Genomic DNA, 21738 nt, shown 5'->3' on the forward strand with positions numbered 1-21738 from the left:
ACATCCATCGCTCGACAGAAAACGGATTGAGCTATCTGATCAGTAGAAAAACGTCTGGTAGATTTCAAACTAAGGAGTTCGAACACGGACCTGACACAGATTCCCACTCAACAAGCGGATGCCCTACCGGATGACGCTTGCTCTCCGTCACACGTGCACCATGGGGCCGTAGTTCGGTGGTTGGAGTTCACGGCGAGGCGTGTCCGTTCGCTCATTTTGCGTATACTTCGCTTCACTCTTCTCAGCCAGATGATTCAAGACTAGTTATCCAAATCTTCGATGCAATTATTATTAACCAACTCTTCGCACGAAACATCATCTTCTATCAACTGTTTCGTTGAAACGTCTCGAATATCCTTTCCACGTCGTCGCGCTGCTCAAGTATGTCTTTGTGCAACATGAAGTGATTTGTGTCGGTTGGTTTACTGCCTCAAACAGAACGACTAAGTTGTACTTCATGGGGTCCGAAATGATGGTGTGACGGTGATACTACTGGTGAGGAAAGCATGAGAGTAGTATGTTCTCTTGTAAATTCGCTTTACGCCTCTTGAAAAGGGAGAAATTTGTGGAGTCGCTTTGTGGCATTTGCTTAGATTTGAGCAACAGTCAATGAATACTCAGGGAAGTTCAGGAAGACGTGTTCAAGAGAAGATGGATGTTCAGTTTTTATATATAAGATGCATATGAGAATTTTGCTCATCTGTCCGATGGTCTGTAACTGCTCAGTTGGCATTTTCTAACCAGTAACTCCGCAGTGAAGGCCTTCTTCCTTTCAATGGTATGTGTACAATGTTATACTTACTGGACGATCCCTATTATGTACCAAACGCCTTCCTAGTTGATCACCGCTCACGTCCCGCCTGTGCGGAAGGCAAACGAAGCGCGCCCATTGTCCTGTCTGTACGAGTAGAACTCCTTGTGTCCCCTGACCCAGTGGGGCATCACCCCAGTCATACGCTGCAAGATATTCGTCTCAACCCAATATACACTTTCCAAACGATACTTGATAAAGATCATTCTCAATGGTCAAAACATCGAACAATTTGGTCGAATATATCTACCGTGTGCCTTTTGTTACGGTCCCGCAACCCACAGCATCAAAACTCTTTCAACTCCGTTGGACTCATCCATTACGCAAGCCTCATGCACTTTTGTTATTCCATTGTTCGGTAGAGGACCGTTCTTAGCACGCGGGGTAGTTTGTCCTGACTGACGTGCGGGTCGAAACCCACAAATTGGTAGGTCGATCAACTAATGTTCGGCCGATGTCTTCCCGTTGGTTTCTATAAACTCAGAGTGGGAATCCCAGACTTCACCGGGAAATATGCTTGGCATACAACTGCAGTTTTCGCCATCAGGTAACCGTAAGACAGTTTGTCGCCACATCAGCTGATTGTCAGTGAAACTTGTTGTGGGACCACAGGTAATGCAGTCCGTCAATCTCAGCCACATATGTACAAATATACTTTTGGGACGGCCTGTGCCTTGCACCACCTCTGTGCAGAAAACTCGGAGGTGGAAAAAAATCAGAAGTTCAAAGTGCTCACAGCCAAAATGCCACGAAAATCTTGACAGTAGACAGACCGATTGGTACATCCCTGGGTAGCTAAGGCCATAGGTATCAATTCTCTATCCATTTTCTATCATTCAGTGCGAGATCTTTGCTTTTTCAGATTGGTTAAAAGTTGCGACTGTTCAACCCAAACTTGTTTGTTGCACTCTCCGGTATCCAAGTGACGTTAATCTCTTTCACCTTTGTTCCTGTAGGTTTATCACGGCGGGCGACATGTGCAAGTGGTGAGCTGTGTGTGTGGGCCGATCGGACCTAATTTAAATGCACTGTTTGTCACAAAGGCTGACAGCTGTGACAGCTTTTCGCCCCTGATGATAAGCTAGAATGCATAAACTTGATCTGTCACTAAATTAAACTTGTAACAATCTGGTCCCTCATAAAACCACCGTGACGAACTGGCAGATATGATGGTACTGCTCCGAAATAGCAACGAACGTACCCATGGATCTTAACTAAAAAGAGCAAATACAACTAAGAAAATTCTACAGTCTGTGTATTAAAGGAATGTGTAAGGTAAAGGAATGCTACCATTCCGATATTTCAAAAGCTGAAGGCCTGTACGTGACGCACCGAGTAATTTTATGAAGTTCGGTAAAGCAATTCATGGTAACAGTAAAGAAACTCGCAGTCACCAGCAGTAACTGAGTAATATGAAGTCATATTGGAATTGCAAAGACACGCTCACTGCTGAAATCTGTTGAGTACTAGTCAAATCGTCAAATGTGGTCATTTTGGAGATGGCTGGGGGTCCAAAGGGAGTACGGAGCCCAAATTGAACGTGATGGATCACCGTACAATGAGAGCCATGGATTCCGTGTTTCCATCGAACGATCATCATACTAATCTAGCTTCCTCCTCTAACTTTTTGATCGATTTTTCCTGTGCTACGATGTTGGACATCATGGCTTTGGAAGCCCATACATCCAAAAAAATATAAATTATGGCACGGTAACGCTAAAAACGGAATCAATCTCACGCTTAAAATCTGACGATTGCCGTTTTGTAAACGACAGCTATAGGAGGACACATCTTGCTCATTTCCCATGACAACATTTCAGGCATTCAACGTCAGTCATAAAAATATCCGAGGCGTTCATATTTTGCTCGACTTACATCAGCTGTTACAGCTGTTGGAGCAAATGTTACATTCTAAGCGACAATGCCTGACCAGTTGTCCCAGCTGCCAAGCATGATAGTACATTTTTCCATATAGAACAGACTTTTGTGAAGGTGATGATTGACTGGTTCACTACAGTTGGTAATTTTCACAATCAGCGGTTGCATCATTAGTGTTTAGTGGCGCATTGCTCCCTCATGGTTGTACGGTTCTACACTGCAAAGTGAAGCTTGCCGTCTACAGGTCGACAACATGTGTCACCCTATCATAAGATGGGGTACGAGGGCGAAACAACAATCAATAATGGCCATAAGCCTGATTCCGATGTTCTGATGAAGTTATTTTCCCGCTCGTCCTGGCATCGACAAGCAGTGCATAAATTGGTTGACCCTAATCGACGCTATGGCGAAAACAATTGCGCTAAATGGCAGAAGTCATGTGATGGGCTTTAGCTCACCTAATTATGTCAATGTATGGTATTCGGCCGACCTGAATGCTGAACAACCGAATGCATCAGTTACCAAACGTGCTTACTGGGTAGTTATCAGAAAGAGACAGTCCAATTTGACTATGACAAGGTCCGATTTGTGATAGCACGTAGTTCAGATAGCCAGTGTGTACGTGCACCATTCGGAAGGGCATGAGCTAACCTAATTCTACTTTCATTCACACTTTGTATGCATATTTCTTTATAATATCGGATACTTCACCGTCCGTACAGTACAAATGACAGTGATTTGCAGTGCAACAGTTTTCTCGCAAAATATGTGAGCACCTGAAAATATCTCCTGCTCTTCACAATCATTTGCTCTACCCACGAATACTGAAACTGGCAAAGTTCTCATTCCCCATAGTTTCACAGTATAAGAGTTCAGTCCCTATGAGTGCACCACTGATATTCGTATAAAAATTGTTTTCCAATAAATCAGCACACTTATGGGCACTGATCAATTTATCAGCACTACGACCATGCATAGCGCCCTTAACACTGGGAAGTAGAATTTGAAACATCCCACATGTTCTCCATATTTAAAAAAAAACAGGACTTTGTGGCACTTCCCGAAAACAACTGTAAGCGCTAGACTAAGACGCGAATAAAAATCGCCTTAGTAGCTGTTTTGTGACAGCTGAATTCACACCGGTAAACCAAGTTAGTTTCCTGGCCCTCGGCGTGACCAGTTCCTCAAAAATCACAATCAAATCGCTGACTTCCTCTCCAGTGGTCGTTGACTCATAGTCGACGGTTTATGACCAGCGCTCTGCTTAAAATTACTTGCATCTCTCTGCCTAGATTAGAGCATGAATTCTTATCCCACATACAACCAAGATTCCTACAGTCAGACGCAGCCCCGCCGCGGATTAGCCGGTGCCCCAAATACCTGTTGTCATAGTGGAAGAGAAGAGGCAGGTCATCACTGATGAATTCTTCTTTCTCCTCGTGCATTATTTATTTGTCTTTGTGGACCCATATTTCAATCTAACATTGTTTTTCTGCATAGCTAGCCATACGATGGGTTGCGATCAAAAGTATGTGGACATTCGATTACTCCGTTCAAATTAATCTGGAAGCATAAATACACCTTGAATGATAATTCTAGCAGACTGTTCAGCTGGTATGACTTACCGATTCCCATTTCTCTTGTCAAGGCCAAATTGATCTCCACCGTGGTGTTGGCTGCTATCGGACCAGTTCGAGATTGTCGTGGTGTCCATTCAGCTCGGCAAATGTAGGCCCCGATATCCGGATAGGCCAGAAAAGGAATCCTCAACACAGCGTTATCCCCAACCACTCTTCCGCCATGATACCAACGAAAGCCTAACCGGGTGTCTGGTCTTGGGGAAACCTCACACTCAAGCTCGTACGGTTTGCCAACAATGACCTCGGTTGTTAGTGGCCGGATAGTCACAGTGTACTGCTGGTCTAAAACAAGACAAAATAGGAAACGACCGAAGGCTGTTTATATTCTCAGAATTTTGCGAGCCTCATGCGCCGATGAGGTTTGGTCCATTTAACCCTAAGTTAGTGTTTTGGTTGCAAAAGCCGTTTTGGATTTTGACTCGACCGAACCGTTTTCCGGATATAACGAAATTCGTAATATCTCCAAAACATAGTAGTTATCGATTTACAGAAATTCCACCGCCTCATTAGATGGTATATCCATCCGAAACTACTTGCTTAAGTCTAGTCCAAGTAGATGATGGGAAGATTTCATCTAACTGATAAGGCTTAAAGATTCCAGAAGTGATCAAAGCAAAACCACTCCCTCGTCTTCTTTCCAACGCTTTTGATGGTAAAAGCGTTATTTACGTTTGATTTGAAAATTTCCGACATCATTCATGTTTCGAGAATAGTACTCGTCTAATTTCTTTGTTCCTGAAGTGACGAAAATTGGGCTATAAGACAAAATGGAGTTATCAGGTTAGGGACAAAAAGTGTGATTGTTGTGACCTATTTTGTACCTGGAAATGCCGAAAAAAGTCAAGTAAATATGTGCTTGCGTATCATTGACAATTATGGTAAAACAACTTTCTCCTCCATATATTTTTCACACCATCCCTGTAACTGAGATGAACACACAAACTGCACTGTTCACATGCAAAAGGTGGATGGCAAACCATATGAATGTTGAAAAGCTTTCCATCATGCAGTTTGATCTGGCTCACCAGGTACTCTGTTCGGCGATCTCTCACTCTCAAACAAACGAATAGAAGGGAGCAAGAAGAAAACGTTCATCACTAAGTATTGTTAGAACTAATGAACATTACGGTGAGAAACCGTCCTAAAACATCAAGATTATTGGCGACAGTTGGTCTTGATAAGACTTTTTGTCATGATCTTATTCACATCCGAGTGATTGTATGGATATTGAATCGTATTGATAAAGTTTGCCCGCTTAGTACGGCACCACAAGCAATGAAATTTGGTACGTAGGCATCTTTGATGAGTGCTCAGTTGATGTTCCGCAAACGTCTTAGTTGGCGATCCTACTTTGTTTTCAAAAAAGCAAAGTGTCATACGTCCTGTTGGTACTATTGTTGAGTGGTCATCTGAGCGCGCTCTACTAGTTCACCAAAAGCGCTGGGCTTCGCGATAGACCAAAAGTGAAGTGAGAAATCTTGATATACTTCTTCATCTTCCACTACCTAATCACCAATCACCGGCAGTCCTTGTGAAGCTGTGATCTCACGCGGACTCATCAGCGGACCTAACTGTGATCAACTGCTCCCAAGTGTTGCGCTCATATGTGTGAAGTTAGTTGTACAACCCATAAGACCAGTTCGTACTATAACATTTGTAGGTGTAGGCTCAGTTTGCAGCTGAAAAATGCCAGCCTTGTGAAATATTTTTCAACGAAACCCAGCACGATGATTTATAGATCTCCGTTGGATTCGTTATGTTCCAAAAATCAACAACCAATCTCGTTCAGGAGTGACCGCCTGGTGCAGCCTTACTGCTTCATTTGGCGAATTGGAGAATACTAGATCGAGGAACGTGATCTTATGCTAGTCTCATATGAGTTGGCTTCGCGCAAGCATTCCTTCAGACGTGTTGCATAACTTATCAGAGGAAGAACGAAGCAACGCGCAGTGACTACACACTTTTGTTAAAACAAGAATGTTGTAGACGAACCAAGAAAGCCCAGCGTCAACGTCTTTTTTTTACAAAATTCGACTTTTGTGTCCTTACTGCTGTTTTTTATGATTGGCCCCATCTGTGTAAACATCTAGCAGGTTGCGCTTAACAACCAGTGTGTGGGAGAGATCACTTGCTTCAGTTCCAAATCCTGAATGATTGCCAGTTCATTGGAGATATCAGAGAACAGTGGCCTTGCAGCAGGCACTTCCAGCAGTTCTTACTCCAGTCGTGAATTTCACTGCTTAGAAGGAGTAAAGTAGGTTTGTAAAGCGTTTGTTCACTAATTTTTCAAGAGATGACTAGCCACTCGCCAATTCAATACCTTCAGATGCTACATTTAGCAAGCTGCTAAGGAAGCCATTAACAAGTGAATGTGTGGAATCACTTTGAGGTCAAATGCCTGAAACGTGTGCGCCACAGATGCATGATCATCAATTGTTTTTCTTCTTCAGACCTGTGAAGTTAAGCCATGAACTTCATTCAGTATATCTGGTGATTAAGTCTGAAGAGACATCACAAGCACGGGCTCGCTCGCAATGCGTTATATTTCCCATGAAATTTTGTGCGCAAATGAACAGACGACTGTTTGAATTATCTCAGTCTGAAACAGATTAACTATAGTTGGATAAAAATAGTTCCTCAGTTGCTAAGAATGGAACTTTCCTGTCCAGAGGCAAGATTTGTGCGAACATGTACGGTGCAAACGTTGTCTGTTAATTTGGGACAGCTAGGAACCAGTGTAACTATGCCGGCCGGAAGTTTTAGCTTGCGATTTCAATCCCGGTCACAGTATATTCTGGCTCCCAATGGTCAGAAAAGGAGTTGAAACCCTCCAAAAGTGTACCGAGACAATCTAGCTCTATGTTTGGTGTTGCTGGTAAAATGTTTCGACCGAGTTCCGGAGAGTTATTTAAACTGAAACCGCATGTAAACAGCAAAAATACGCAAAAGCTCTTAAAGTATTTGGACACAAAGATATATACACTTTTGGGAACCATTGGGTAGAGTGGTGTTTGCGTATTGGCGTGTTTACCTGAATTCGACATCTGTTATCCTGCGGAAATATATAGTAGTTTGAACGGTATTGATCGGAGACTAATCTCAGCTTCGCAATGGAATTGCTGTCCATCAAGCTTATGAGCTTGAGGTTCGTAAGTTATTCGGCGCACATCTGTCAAGTAGGGTCTTTCAGCGCTATAAATGTGCGTTTTCGATTGACTCACATGGTTCACAAACCCAAACTTCAATGAAAAACGATTCGAGAAACCTGAGAAGTGTAGTCAAGTTCCACAATACATAAACTGAAAGGCACATGAGGTGTGCTCGAGTGAGAGTGGTAATGGAAAGGTCATTTGTTTGTCAGGCAGTTTCGGTATCCACACGAATTGCTCAGTGATTACCATCGACCCCATATTGTCATCATTTGACTAATTCTTTAATCTAAATAGGTATTTGGACAGCTTGGCAGTTTTGCAGCCATGTGGGAATATCTCGTTAGGTCTGATTAATTCAGGCTCACGAGTGACAAAAGCATCAAAAGTTGGCAATTTTTACGGAACAAAATAATTTCTTTGGATGCAAAAACTTCAATAAATGGGCAATCAATCAGTTGATAAATAAGTAGCATTATGTGAATGCGTGACCTTCGGGGGACCCATGCTGTGCCTGTGAGTATCTGAACTATAGGGGGGGATGGGAAACTTTGTATAAACGACCGGTCTCACAGTACGTCGGCGCCATCATCAGTGAATGATGTAGATCGACTCACCGCTTTCTCTGTCTGAAAATGAGCAGAATATACCAAGTATAAATGGACAAGTAAAATTTTGAGACAACACAAAAGAAACTGACCAAGCCATCCTATTTGGTACGTTGTTTCTTCCTCTTCAGAGGGTGAAGCTTGCGTCACGTGATATTTGGCATGGTAGACTGCGCCTGTTTGACGATTGGTCGCCTCACATGTGTAGTTTCCCAAATCGACCAGATTCTCTAACTGCATGTTTGAATGATTGAATAGCAAGAGAGCCGTGCAGATATATAGTACAGTACCAATGCGTGACTTTGGAAGCGGTTTGGATCAATGACCGGTACTCTCAGGAGCAAAACAGATTGAATGAGGTGGAAAACGGCAAATGATTGGGCAGCATAACCATTGAAAAATAACTTCATATACAGCAAGAAGTAGATAAGTGACGAGAAAACGCAACCACTGCAACACCACAAAGTGGTACATATGTTGTGGGCTAATGATGAAGTGCATTAGGTCAGCTCTTATCGCTGCAGGTGTGGGGCAACATGCAAGCCATTCCGAAAAAACGCACCAGCTGACAATTTCACCGCTCCCTGGACAGTACTTGTCTAGTGAACTGAACGACCCGAATGTGAACAGTTATGCCATGGGACATTTCGTTCTTGTCACCCGTTTTGTGACAAATGTATTGGAGGACGTATAAGTCTACATAAGTCCGGCCAGCTAGTATGCTCACTTTGTGCTCGTCTGTCTGGCCAGTTGGAACTGAAGCATCCGGTAAGGGTTCTATCGTAATATTCTTCAGTTACTTTTGACAGTGGATTAATCTAACCGGAGAAATACTAAGATGAGTGACTTATCATAGAAGCGCCTTGAGCCGAAAACCCTCACGAAGTTGCAGTACCATAGGGATAACCATAAAAAAAGACTCTGAAGAAGACCTATACCTGGCCAACGACTGACAGCAAGGTTTGTGAAGAAAAAGATCAAATGACTGTTGGCGACCTAAACTCATCTGCGAAATAAAGTGGACTGTTGACACATTACTAGCACCCGTATAAACGGTGAATTGTGTCAGTTGAATACTTCTTATTGCTACCAAACTACTGCTTTCAAAAACTATTCGAATTCTCATTATAGTATGCCCCTGTAGAGCGCTAATGAATCGTCACACGGTTGGACTAGTTCTCCGGTTCCCTGAGGAGCTATTTCTCTGAATTTTAAACTTTTCAACTTTTAGTCATAGACCAACAACACTGACGACCCACATATCCTGACTTGGCGGCAGCTGTGTTTGCTCTTTACGCACGACTGCTTCTGCAGATTCTTCCGCTAGTAAAAAATTTAGGGCATTTTAGCCAATCATTAACCGGGCAAGTAAGCGCTCCATTGACCTGACAGTGCGCACAAGTCTCATGACTGCCACTAAACATCGGGTTTCTAGCGAAATACAATGTGCCCTAAAGTCCTGTAACAATGCTTGAGTCACAAACCGTTATAATAGGCACCTACGCTGGTGAGTTATTTCTGCTGAGTGCACGCACANGCCACAAAGCAGCGCCTCCTAATGTCTCCGATGAATTCTTAACAACTTACAAGCTGGCCAACAAACTGATTAATAACGACAAATGACATCATTCGCCTAATGATTCTAGTATTCTGTCTGGAGGCCATCCGTCCCTAATAACCGCACATCACATCATTTGGAAGGACTTGTCAGGTGCAGAATACGGACCAAACGAAGGGATGCTCTGATTGGTCAGAATGCCAGCCAATCCGGACCGATCACGTTTGAGTCGACGCCTCTCGACCCCTCACGACACTTTCAGCACGACCTTGTGGAGCACTCTATGACAACAGAGTGAAATACAGTTGTAATAATTTTCCTTTGACTAATACAATTGTAATAATTTCTTTTGACTCCATAAAGGGATGTGTAGAGCTACCGTGCCTTTCGATATACCATAGTGGGCGGAGCAGGAAGCCAAGGGGCCGATACAGAGTTGCACTAACATTCAGCAAGACACAACATATTCTAACCTCACTAACTGTTGAAGCAGCTGGAGAAAAACCTAGTCGTCACTCTAGGATTTCGTTTACTAGACACCCAAAACAATGTAGCTGATGAATCGAGTGTAAAATCTAACATAAACAGTTGCTTGGTTGACCTAGAATGTTGGCTGGTATGTGAAAACAAAACGCACCAGTAAAATTAACGAATCCCCGTTGGTTGTCACTCGCCCGTTCTGATCGAGCCAACGAAAATCAAACTGTTCATTTAACTCCGGAGATGCTTCAAATAGACACTGGCGCATCACTCGACCTTGTGACAAATCCTCCGCGGGTAGCGATCGAATCGTCAGTTGATATTCTGTAGTAACTCCGGGGCTATAGGATGAGGCTTGAATGATAGCCAAGCATGAGATGATAACACGAAAATGTATACTGAATGAATGAAACCAAAGATCGTGAAAATCTAGGTGGATAAATTTACTGTGAGGGAGAATGTGAGGAAACCCATTGTGGGGTTTGATGCAATCCGAATGTATATACAACACCGTATCACAGCAAACTGATGTATGAAATGTTCGTTACAATCAGATTCACCTTTGTGGGGTAATCTACATGCGGATGGCTGCATGCTTAAACAAAAGTAACCTCAAACTCAAGACTAAGCGCTAACGGGAAAGAATTGGACACTCTTATTCGTCAAATCCTACACGGAGATACAAAGGTAGATCTTTTTCATGGATAAGAATAGTGTAAAATGCTGAAAAGCCACACGGACTAATCGGTATTAGAGCATTTTACCATTGATATAAAGACGGAGGACCAACTCACCAACTCGGATGTCAAGCAGCTCCTCAAATATCTGTCCATCAGCTGATCGTGTGGCTTGACAGTAGATCGGGTATTCGATATCCTGATGGGTCACTTGATACAAACTGAGCATAAAGTTCTGTGATAGTACTTGAGTCGAACCATCAGGTAGTCGCCGGATCCATTTGAATGTGAACGGTTCGTTTTCCAACACTGAACAACGTGAAACCAGATCTGAACCCTCGCTTACGTCTAGCGGACCAGGGGTGCCGGGGGTGAGGATTATGGTTGGAGGAGCGTCTGGATGATAGCCAGCGACGGAGAGATCCTCCTCTGTTTAGAAAAAAGTGTGAAGGAAAGGGGCTGTAGACCTGACAGTATGATAAATGCATTAGCCTCACTATTAATTGGGGTCCTCCACGTTTGATTCAACTTTAATCAAGGGTTTTTCCAGTACGAATCCAGTCAACTGTTTCATTTCTTTAATGATGAGTTAACTTTGTCACGATTTGATGTATAGAACAGTGTATAAGCCACCTTTAGAAAAACATTCCCTTCTTCCATATTTGGATAGAATATTCTTTTCTCACACCTAGATATTACTCACGGGATCTCCGTAGGAATGTGGTTGACCGGACGGGCTTTCCTGAGTTTTTTTTAAACAGCAGTTTGGAACTTTCCTAGCTGGTTGCTTGACAAAACAGCAGTTGGGAATTTCCTAGCTGGTTGCTTGACATGTGCAGTGGGAACTCAAATATACTCTGATAACAATCGATTCAATGAAAGCAAAGGTAAAAACAATAAAAACGATGTACCTGTTTTAAAAAAGCGACTGGATGCTCAATTGAGTATGTGATAGAGAAAACTCAACCCTTGCTTACCAAACGGCTGTGAGCGTTCGAAAAGTAAACACCGGACACATTCATATGGCTGAAAACAGTTGGACATTCGGTTTGCAAAAAAAGTTCATTACGACATCAATATCTGGTTGTCAAAACCGCATACAGGATATAACTACAGTGTCCCCTACACATCAACGAAATATGCTGCTTTAAAACTAATTTTGCTTATCGGGATGGAGTTAACAGTTTTACCTACGCTTCAACAGTTTATTAGATTGTTTTCCGGAGACCACTTGAGGTGCACACCCTTATTATTTAAAATTTGTATGTTCAGAGATTAAGCAGAAACCTGTTGTCTTGAGAACGCTGACAGATCTCTCAAGTACCTTGGAAGACCCAAATTACTCCGAACTGCTTCACTTGAATTCTCTGGTTTTTATCATTTTCTTATATTTCTTTCGTAAGATCCTCTGTAAAATCTACCCTAATCTCGCTGTTGCATCCGCAAAAGCCGCCTTTCAAAGTTTCATTCGGTTATCCTGACATGAAACATTGGTAAGCATTGAGAACAATACGGAAAGTGTCGTTACCAATAACAACTGATGTAAAGTTAGTGTTGAGCATACTATGGATGTACACGAGGACGCAACAGGCGCAAAACGGGATGCCACGGTCGAAGTACTGTTCTTGTAAGCTGAAGAGCAAACCGGTTAACGCTTGTCACATATAGCCAACATAGCTTGCAGATCCGTACGACTGACCACTTTCCGAATACTGGTCTTCTGCGTCAAGCAACACAAGTTTGTCACACTTATCAACGGCAGCAACAGAAATAGAAGAACGAATGTTAGCGGTGCGGCTCTATGCTTTGTGAAAGAGCCCTCAGAAGGGGTTAGTGGATGCTGTTGTATTCGCAAAGGTCTACTAGAGTCTTCCCCAGGTTGAGAAGCATTGCTTTAGAAGAACCACTACGTTGGACTGGTAAATTGACTGGCGATTACCAACACGCTTCTCAATGGCTTAACAGGGCTGTATGTAATATCTCGTTTTGTTTCAGATGCGCCTGCTAATCGATGCGCAACACTGATACTGAGCGTTTATGTGAATGTACGCACATCGCTGCTGCATCCAGAGATCAGTTTTTCGCTTTGAAATTTCGCCATGCCTTGTGAATGACCTGAATGGGTCAGTCATGGGGTAATATCAGCGCATACTAAGCAAGACTTGGTGGTTGTTTACCTTCATTCTGTTCGTACCAGGTCTTGTTTTTGACAGATGACAGTCAAGGAAAGTATAGCTCGACGCAAAGAACTGAACACAGTTCATCAAAGCAAACCGTGGTTGTTGTGGGAAGATGTAACCTTCTAAATTGCACAGAAATTTAGCAGCCATAGGACTGCCGACTTTCCATTGATCCTGCTTTTTATTCAACTTTGTNTTGTTTTTGACAGATGACAGTCAAGGAAAGTATAGCTCGACGCAAAGAACTGAACACAGTTCATCAAACCAAACCGTGGTTGTTGTGGGAAGATGTAACCTTCTAAATTGCACAGAAATTTAGTAGCCAGAGGAATGCCGACTTTCCAGTGAACCTGCTTTTTATTCAAACTTGTGAAATCCCTTGAAAGCGCCGTTATTCGGGAGACGGGCGTAATAACAAATGATCACTCTGTGCGTTCGTTTGGTGATGAGGTAGCTAGTTTCGTTGGTAAGTAAGATTTCATATCGCTATGAGTCTACTCATTCACACGCTCTAGTTTCTGGAGCCAGTCAACTATGATTGCTTCGAAATTGCGACCTCCAAACTGGTCTTTCTCAATCATCAGTGTCCTATTCCAAGCTCCACACTTTACTTTATGCCAGCATTTTCAAACTATTTAATCCGGAAGTTCTAGCAGGGGAGTTCCGATCACCAGAATCCTAGTTGCTCGCACAGTGACGATCGCTAGTAAAGAAGTTGGTTACAGCTATTGTTTTTGACATTTTTCATCATTAGGTGGGAACAACTTCATTCACTTTATTGCCCTCTAATGGAAAATCGGCGTAGTCTACGATGAAGTGCTGTTTGATCTTAAATCTATGCACAAAAATTGCGGTACATGGTTGTCCCATCAGTAAACTTAACATAGACTAAAAAGCCCGCTTTTTTAGGACGAATCAGTCGTCTCCATTGGAAAGGCTTCAAATATCAAAAGAAACCTCAAGCGCCTAGCAAAAGGGGGTTTACACAAATGGTCACTTTTGGGGGTGCGACCCAGGATGGAGAACAACCCAGCAGATATAACACTGTTTGGACAACGTACAATAGAATAAATGTACCCAGTAGGCAAGCAGCTATTTTGGACTGCGAAGATCACTTTCGCGTGTCTGTTTGAACCCAAACCATTCGTGAAAATGTGGGATAGCTAACAGGAAAAATTGAACAGGGTGCGATCAATGTATGTACGATATCTGCGAAATCCATAATAATGTATAGTGAAGTATGCTGCTTGCTGAAATGTAAAGACGTTCCAATTGCATTTTAAATGCACACAAACCAGAGGTCTGAATATATATATGATCACTTTTAGTCCATTTAACTACCTCTTTGGGGAACAGGTCACACTCGTTTTATGCCAGAAAGCTCTTAGTTTTTGTTTACAGGCCCCCAAGAATTGATTTTTCCGACCCATATTAATGTGAGCTTTCCCTCTGTGCCACCTGACTGCATATTCCTCACCAAACAAATACGATCTAATGCAAAAGTGGGGATACGCTTTCACCGGGAATTCAAACTGTGTCCAGTTTCAATCGCTACTGAGCCAGATGGAGCTACAGAAGACATCTTTTACCTCTCCAATAGGTTATTGTCCCAGGTCACTCTTTGTAAGCACTTGTTCACTGAAACGTGCGTGGTCACCGACTCATCATATGTGCACTCGTTCTCTATCATCCGATTTCAGCAGCGAAAAGATCTTTTTTGACGTCCAGAGTTCATTCCTGCCTAATTTCAACAGGGAAGCTGCATATAGGTCCAAGGAAAAAATTCCGAGTCACCGAGGGACGTTTGAATTCGACTATGATTCATGTTCTAAGATCCACTTTAAGCCTACGGAATTCCTCAGTTCCGCCTTTTAGGTGACCAAAGGAAAACCCCAAATATTTTTGTGAGGCCATTTTAGCCGATTGCATACTGAGACAATCAGCCAGTTTTGATAGACCCTTTTACACTCCACAGAACCTTGACGTACTGATATCTGAGCGTGAACATCGTTATGAATTGTTTGGTAAGCGAAGAACTTGTATGTCTTCACTCCCATACAATGAAGTCATGTGTTGGAAAATAGCTCTTCAACGTCTTTGAGTTGAGCCCTTGTCCAGTGTGGGATCTACAATGACTTCAGTGGCTAGCGGTGGTAGATAGCGAGTTACTTGGCGTCTTGCCACGTTTAATTTGATGTGAGTATCGTGAAACGTCGTAGTTTGTAGCGCTTTCTCCAAGTGAGGCTTGTTCCCGCAATTGAGGTCAAAGTATCTGCTAAGATTTGTACTTTCAGTCTGATTTATCCTCGGTGCTTTGATCCCACAAGTTTTGCGTTTGAGATGCGGGTAGTAGATCAGAACTGTGATTAACTTGTAACCGCACACGGCATAGTATTACTTATGTTGCAGGCGAACAAGTTACGTTACGCGATTCAGTGCTTTTTGATTACCTGACTGAGGAGTTTCCAGGTGTAAGTCTCAGAAGGTGGCCTGCTTTACCGGGAAGATCATTCAAATTTTGCAAGTTGTTCCTTGCTTTCTTACTTTTTGGCCCATGAATTCGATTCTGTTCTGTCCACTTACCACGACAAACTACGTTGTGTTTGATCGATAACAGTCACGTCATCATAAGCCTGCAAACCGAATACGATGATTTTTGTTCACCGCTATCACCAAAGTACAACTGCATTTCGGCTGTGTTTCAAAGTATGACATTGAACGCGTGTCCGTGATCAAGTCAAACACATTCGCTAGTGGAGTTAGATATGCGTCCACATAGCTTGTGATATCGATAGTTTGGACATAGTAGTCGCGTGCGTCACTGGTCTGAGACAGTGGCAACGTATTTTCCCCTTGACGAATAAATGAACAACTTCAGAAGCCGATAGTCTCCTGTCTTTGAAACGTCGGGATTGGTTTCCGTCAGCGAGTACGTAAAGTTAAACGAACCCGGTGGATAGTGGTAACCAGGCAGTAATGTTAACGAATTAAGTCTGTTTTGCAATCCATCACTAGCCGTTTTCCACGGCGGTTATCTTGAAAATTGTTTCGGGAAAGAATGCACTCCTAAAAATCTATAAAAGAGTGCTTTTTTCACTGGGACTTTGATAAGATTGCATAGAAATTTGGTCTATGCAGAAGGCCGACCCTCATTTACTTAAAACAATCATGATTATACTTTCTGGAATATAGAGTTCTATCCCGGGCGTACTTCGTTTTAAATTATGGGAAGGATTCTGAAGAAATGCCTACAAGTCTTCGAGTACATTTCGCCTAAATTCCCTTTACGGGAATAATTATGAACTTTCCCGCAGTCCTAATGAAGAAAAATAAGTGATCTAGTCGCTTGTCTTTCCGTTAGTGCGTCAGTTTGATTTCATTATTGACAGGCGGTTACTATATCAACGTCTGAAGCGTCAGGAATCCGAACCAATTCAAACGTGAATGCTCAGGTGTATCCATCGCTTGCTGGTGGGATAGTGATAAAACACTCGAGTTGAGAGACGTTCAGGGTTTATACTCCTGCAAGACCACTCATGAGCACCTTTGATAGGCTCAAGTAGAGAGGAAAATGGCGGTGGAGTGGGTATTAATTTCCTCACTGTGTCGATCGGTTTAGGAACCTGGTCTGTGTGTGACGTCCTGACCCCAAAATAATGAGTGGAGACGCTTTTTTCAACGTGCACACTTTTTTCTGATATTCGACGGAATAGTAACTTGTGTTGTGTGCAACTCCCATACATTGATCAGCCCTTTTTGCCCGACGGAGAGTGAGACGAACACGAATCAGCTTCAATGTCTGCCGGGGTGAGGGACAAACTGAATTTTAGTTTATTATTTCATTTGTTCTACACTTTCTTTAAAAAGCGTTTTGTCAACCCTGTTTTTCTCACAATATACACGCGTGTGTGCGCCGGTTGTCTTGAATTTCTGGCATCCTACAGTGTACACCAACACAGAAGTACAATGCGTAATAATGGTCCTTACAAGACACATAAAAAACAGTTCTTAAGCAAAACCGAACCACAATAAATGACACAAATAGGTTTATAGATGAGGTTACCGTAAATAAGGTGCGTTCGGTGGGAACCCATTGACGACATCCGACTGCAAATTTCCGGGGATTCATAAACAACGCACCTGGAACACAGCCGATTTTAAGCCTCGTAGTGTTATGTAACAGGTGTGAAAAAAAATCGTGTCTAAAACTCAAATTGAGGAATGGTTTTTAATTTTGGGCGAATATTTTTATCCAAACATTCTGTAGGGCAGTTACATGTTTATTGCAAATATACCCGAATCCACTTTGAAGAGAAGTTTCGCCAGACACTTTTACTTTAAGCAAGAAAACCTTTTCAGTTCTCTCAAGCCAAAAAAAGCGCAGCGAAATTCTGAGGGAAATTGACAGATGCAGTGATTGTGAGTAGTCTGTGTTCACATTAATTTCGTCGAACAACAAAGAATGGAGTCTTCTCAAAGAAAGCTACTCACAAGGTTGCTGAAAACCCTACAACAACTCTTCAGCAACCTTGTGAGTAGTTTCCTTTATGAAAATACACTGCGATATCTCGAATATCATGCCAACTGAAACATGAGGCGGCTAGTGTGCAGCATATTCAATTGTAGTTGTTGAATAAACTAGAGATTCAGCTGAGTCTTTCGTGAAAACCAAGTCGATTTGCAAATGAGTGTATTTCTCAAAACGAATGGAGTCAGTGAAATCAAGTTTCGTTCTTATAAGGGATCACCAGGGATGCACATCCTTGGTCATGTAAGCATTCTAATCTTGTACGTCTGAAGTGAGACACGAATGTTCTATGCCTACTGCAGCGGTGCACGGTGGACGCACAGACAAACTCATTCACACCTAAAGAGCGCTTTCTCCCCTTTCGACACTCCTTGGAAGGTCCTTCCCCAGGGTCCTTCATCTCAGTTTGGCCTGGATTTAATCTGAGCAATTAGATTTCATTACAAGCTTCTTGGTTCATGGGACAGTAACAACTTGCTTGTGTGAGGTGAAAAAGAAGTGCCAGGATCATTAGCTTACCCTGTTTTTAATTTGTACTGGTGAGCCACATCATATTAGTGAAAAAGAGGAGGCAAAGTACTCTAATGGTAATCGAACCCTCGAATAATGCTTATTGGACTACCTCGGACGCTGACTGGCGTCACAAACGTGCGACGGATCTCTGAGGTGATTCGCCACTTCGTTGTCCAGTGACTTGAGGCTTTAAGCGCCTTTAGTATGTGACTTCCACAGTGGGACAGTATCGCGCTCGGGTGCCTGAACGGCATTCGTGTTAAATTGACGTAAACTATTCTGTTGGTTCAAAATATACCAACTCAAGTGCGGTAATTTTTAATGCTGCTTTTTTTTAAATCTGCCTGCAAAGAATCACTTCTATTAGAGAAATTGTCACATGGGGCTCAATTCAACCAACGCGTTATCCTCTCCTTGTCTGGTACAGTAATCGTTTAGGGCACAGCTGTCACCAATTTCATTGGGCCGCTGTGAACAACACGGCTTACTGTATGCACGCCAGGTGAACGTGCCGCGAGGTTTCAGTTGATACCACACACGGAATGTGGATAGTTATCTGGTGAAGTAGCCGAAATATCCATGAATGAGGTCAAAACAAGAAGTGAAAACTTTCTCCATATCAAGCTAAATGACAATAGGCTAGGAATAGACTGACATAGAGAGTACCAAGGTTACTTAGTCTGTCGTTGATTTGTTGGCTAAGCTAAATAGTCAGGTGCAAATTTTCCATCGATGTTAGATACCGGACAACTTTGTGGCTTCTGAACAGCTGAACGAGGACTCGAGAAACCAACTGAATGGATGCACGTATACCAATGGTCTAGAATCTAATCTAGAAATTAAAAAGCACTTCATAACATTTCGGAACATTTCGGCGGAAGTTTCATTTCAAACTAACATTAAACGATTTGAAGCCACTGAATTAATTTGTGAAACACAGTAAAATATTCTGCGGTGTCATTTTACATCGTTCGTTTAGCTCTTATTCCAATTCAAAATGCACAAATTTGTCATAATTGCCAACTAGCAGCTACACCCTTTTTACTTAACTTTGGGTTTTAGTTTGGTTTTTCAAGTTTGGAACTGAAAGCGATTTCTATCTGTAAAGTAAATGAAACAAACAGGAGAGTCTCTAGAGAAGCACCGATTTCGCGGAGAAATATAAAACAGTTTACTACTGGTCAACAAACCCATTATTGATTGCCACCGATCTAGTGTGCCATTTAACATATTTACCTCGTTTTTATCCCTTATATATTAATGTTACACCTGGTGACACCTGTAGAAATTATCATCAGAAAGGGTAATGGATCTATGAAGACTTTTATGTGTGATTAACATGCTATTTCAAACTAATCCTAATGGCAAACGTTCTCATAAATAAGGCTACTATCTTGTCGTAAGACATTAAACAATGTTTCGTGTGCCATACACTATATCTCTTGCTCCGCCACCCCCTCCCCCCCAACGGAAAAGGAGCACAAATTTAAACACTATTTTCTACCTTTGGTTCGCACACATCGTAATGTGTTGCAATCAGGTGATATGAGATTTACAGAAGAACCCTTAATCAGGGTCACAGAATTTATTCGGCTGCACTAAAAATATCACCATACTGGATACGGACGCTCGAGCGTAGGCACAGAAAAACTTGTTGTTGCACCTGGCAGAGGTGTTCTTGCTGACGAAAAAGAAAAAGACGAAAAAGTAAAACACAGTTCTTTTTTGGCCAGTGCCTAACAGGGCTTGATGTACTAGTTCGTGACAGTTGCTACATCTACCACATAAAAATTAATGCTTAAATACCATTGGTTCACTTCCAAGCGTCCGAAAATACAAAATTGATGGCTAGCAAAACGAACGTGATAAAAGGCTTGAATTAAACAGTGCAGCCAAAAACGGATTTCTGCACAAAATTAGACGACAGTCCAAAGGTCCACCAGCTAGATTATTGTGTAAAAACCAACACAAGCTACTTGCTTGAAGCTAAAAATGGGCTCTGTTATGTGTGAGTAGAGAAAATAAAATGTTTTTGGTAGATCCTATTTTTTCCAAAGATCTATCCGAATGAAAATTGAAAATCAATGAGAACCAACCACTGTTTTGGTGGCATTATGGAAATATATTTTCAATGAAAGAAGTTCACCCTGCTCAACAAAAGCTGCTGGGGCAAACAACTACCTAAATAATTAGACATTTTCGATTACTGAGCCAGTTAGAAAGGGTCAGATGCGGCGTCATCATTTCGCAACGTAAAACTAACGCCGACCGCAACTAGATAATCTACGGCTTTTTGTGAGCTCCTGCAAACTTGCTCGAGGATTCCGTCAGATTCTCGGACGACAGCTTTGCCACTGTCCCCTAGTTTCATGATGTCAATAAAATAACTTTTTTGGCTACCTTGTTGCACAAAAGTTTTGGTTCCTACAAATAGGCGCGTCATGAGAAACAGTAAAGAATGTACCATCCAGTATGTGGGTTAGTTTCCTCTGGTGCTCATCAAAGGGTCTTCAAGAGACCAATGTAAATTAGTTTTCTCAGTTGCGGGGCTAGCCGTGACTAGGTACAAATCACTTAGCAATAGAATTTTATTTCAACATGTCGAACTGAGCGACTTCTTAAAGCCTGACCTTCTTGTAAGGCGAGCAGACGTAGATAGCATAAAATGGAGGTAGAAAGATATTACCAGAGTCTTTTTGACATCGAACTTTCACTTGTAATTCCGCAAACTGAATTACTGAGGTGGTTCACGGATTTGAAAGAACTGAGTTCGCTAGGAATGGGTGAATATGTTGATCGCAGCTACGCAATAGATCGTACACTAACACATACGTAGGTCAAGACTCATGAAAATGCCAAGCAATATCCACTGGTTCTTATTTGTGAAACAAGGACTGAGGCATGCCATTCGGCTAAACCCAAAAAGGTGACCCACCCATGAGTGTACCTACTCTCTATCGTTATGACTATATTTTCAGTGTACTTCTTTCCAATATCGGGTGATATCCAACCCACCACACCATGCGGCGGACACGGTTTTGAAGTCAAGGCGGCTTGAATTATTGTTTCAGTCATTTCTGAATCATTATGTAACACCAATGTGATCCCGTAAAAACGTTCTGCTCATTGAAAACTCCCTGAGTGATGGTAATTGTGGAAAAGAATTAGCTAAAGTGTACTGGCAAGGCTGTTGTTGCTTATGCCGTTTGTTAGATGGAAGTAGAGGAATAAAACCGTGTTCCAAAGAAAACAAGGGTTTGTGAAAAGTTACTTACCGTATTCGTCAGCAACCACACAAAACAAGCTTGTCAATATGGCCAGCAGCTTCAATCGCATCATTTTAGGAGCACCTTGATTATTTCTTGGTGCAGATATTCTCCTTCGCTCTGGTCGGCACAAAGTCGTCGTTCACCGGAATGGCAGTGGGATTCTTAAACAAAATGTGCGCTTTGTTGTAGATTCTGTTGTTTGGCTGACATGATGGTGTTATCTTTTTGAACTTGGTGCATAACGCTTCAATTGGTCCGATTAGGCCGGTCCAACCAAGGGCAGCGTGCACTCGGCTCGAGTGACATGATTGGCTGTTGATTTGTTCAGCTGTTGGCATCGCTGTTTTGCCGGCTGTTGGCCGGCACACCGGTGACCGGTGTATTTCGATCAGCTGCACAAGCCTACGTACTTAAGTAAAGTGTTTGATAATGTCACACTGTGCTTTT

General features: G+C 42.4%; 2 protein-coding genes across 2 annotated transcripts in view; both read right to left on the reverse strand.

Moving 5' to 3' along the window:
• Nucleotides 1-21097, reverse strand: part of T265_05496 (hypothetical protein) — a gene marked incomplete at both ends in the record, with an annotated part of 49788 nt that extends 28691 nt beyond the window's left edge. Inside the window, 3 exons of the mRNA XM_009170518.1 lie at nt 4315-4611; nt 10919-11197; nt 20974-21097. Of these exons, the coding sequence (XP_009168782.1) occupies nt 4315-4611; nt 10919-11197; nt 20974-21097 (700 nt within the window). The remainder of the gene's footprint in view (nt 1-4314; nt 4612-10918; nt 11198-20973) is intronic.
• Nucleotides 21098-21377: 280 nt separating this feature from the next.
• T265_05497 (hypothetical protein) overlaps nt 21378-21738 on the reverse strand; it is a gene marked incomplete at both ends in the record, with an annotated part of 114439 nt that continues 114078 nt past the window's right edge. The window contains one exon of the mRNA XM_009170519.1: nt 21378-21693. Within this exon, the coding sequence (XP_009168783.1) occupies nt 21378-21693 (316 nt within the window). The remainder of the gene's footprint in view (nt 21694-21738) is intronic.

The sequence above is a fragment of the Opisthorchis viverrini genome, assembly GCF_000715545.1.
Source record: "Opisthorchis viverrini unplaced genomic scaffold opera_v5_110, whole genome shotgun sequence".
Classification (NCBI taxonomy): domain Eukaryota; kingdom Metazoa; phylum Platyhelminthes; class Trematoda; order Opisthorchiida; family Opisthorchiidae; genus Opisthorchis; species Opisthorchis viverrini.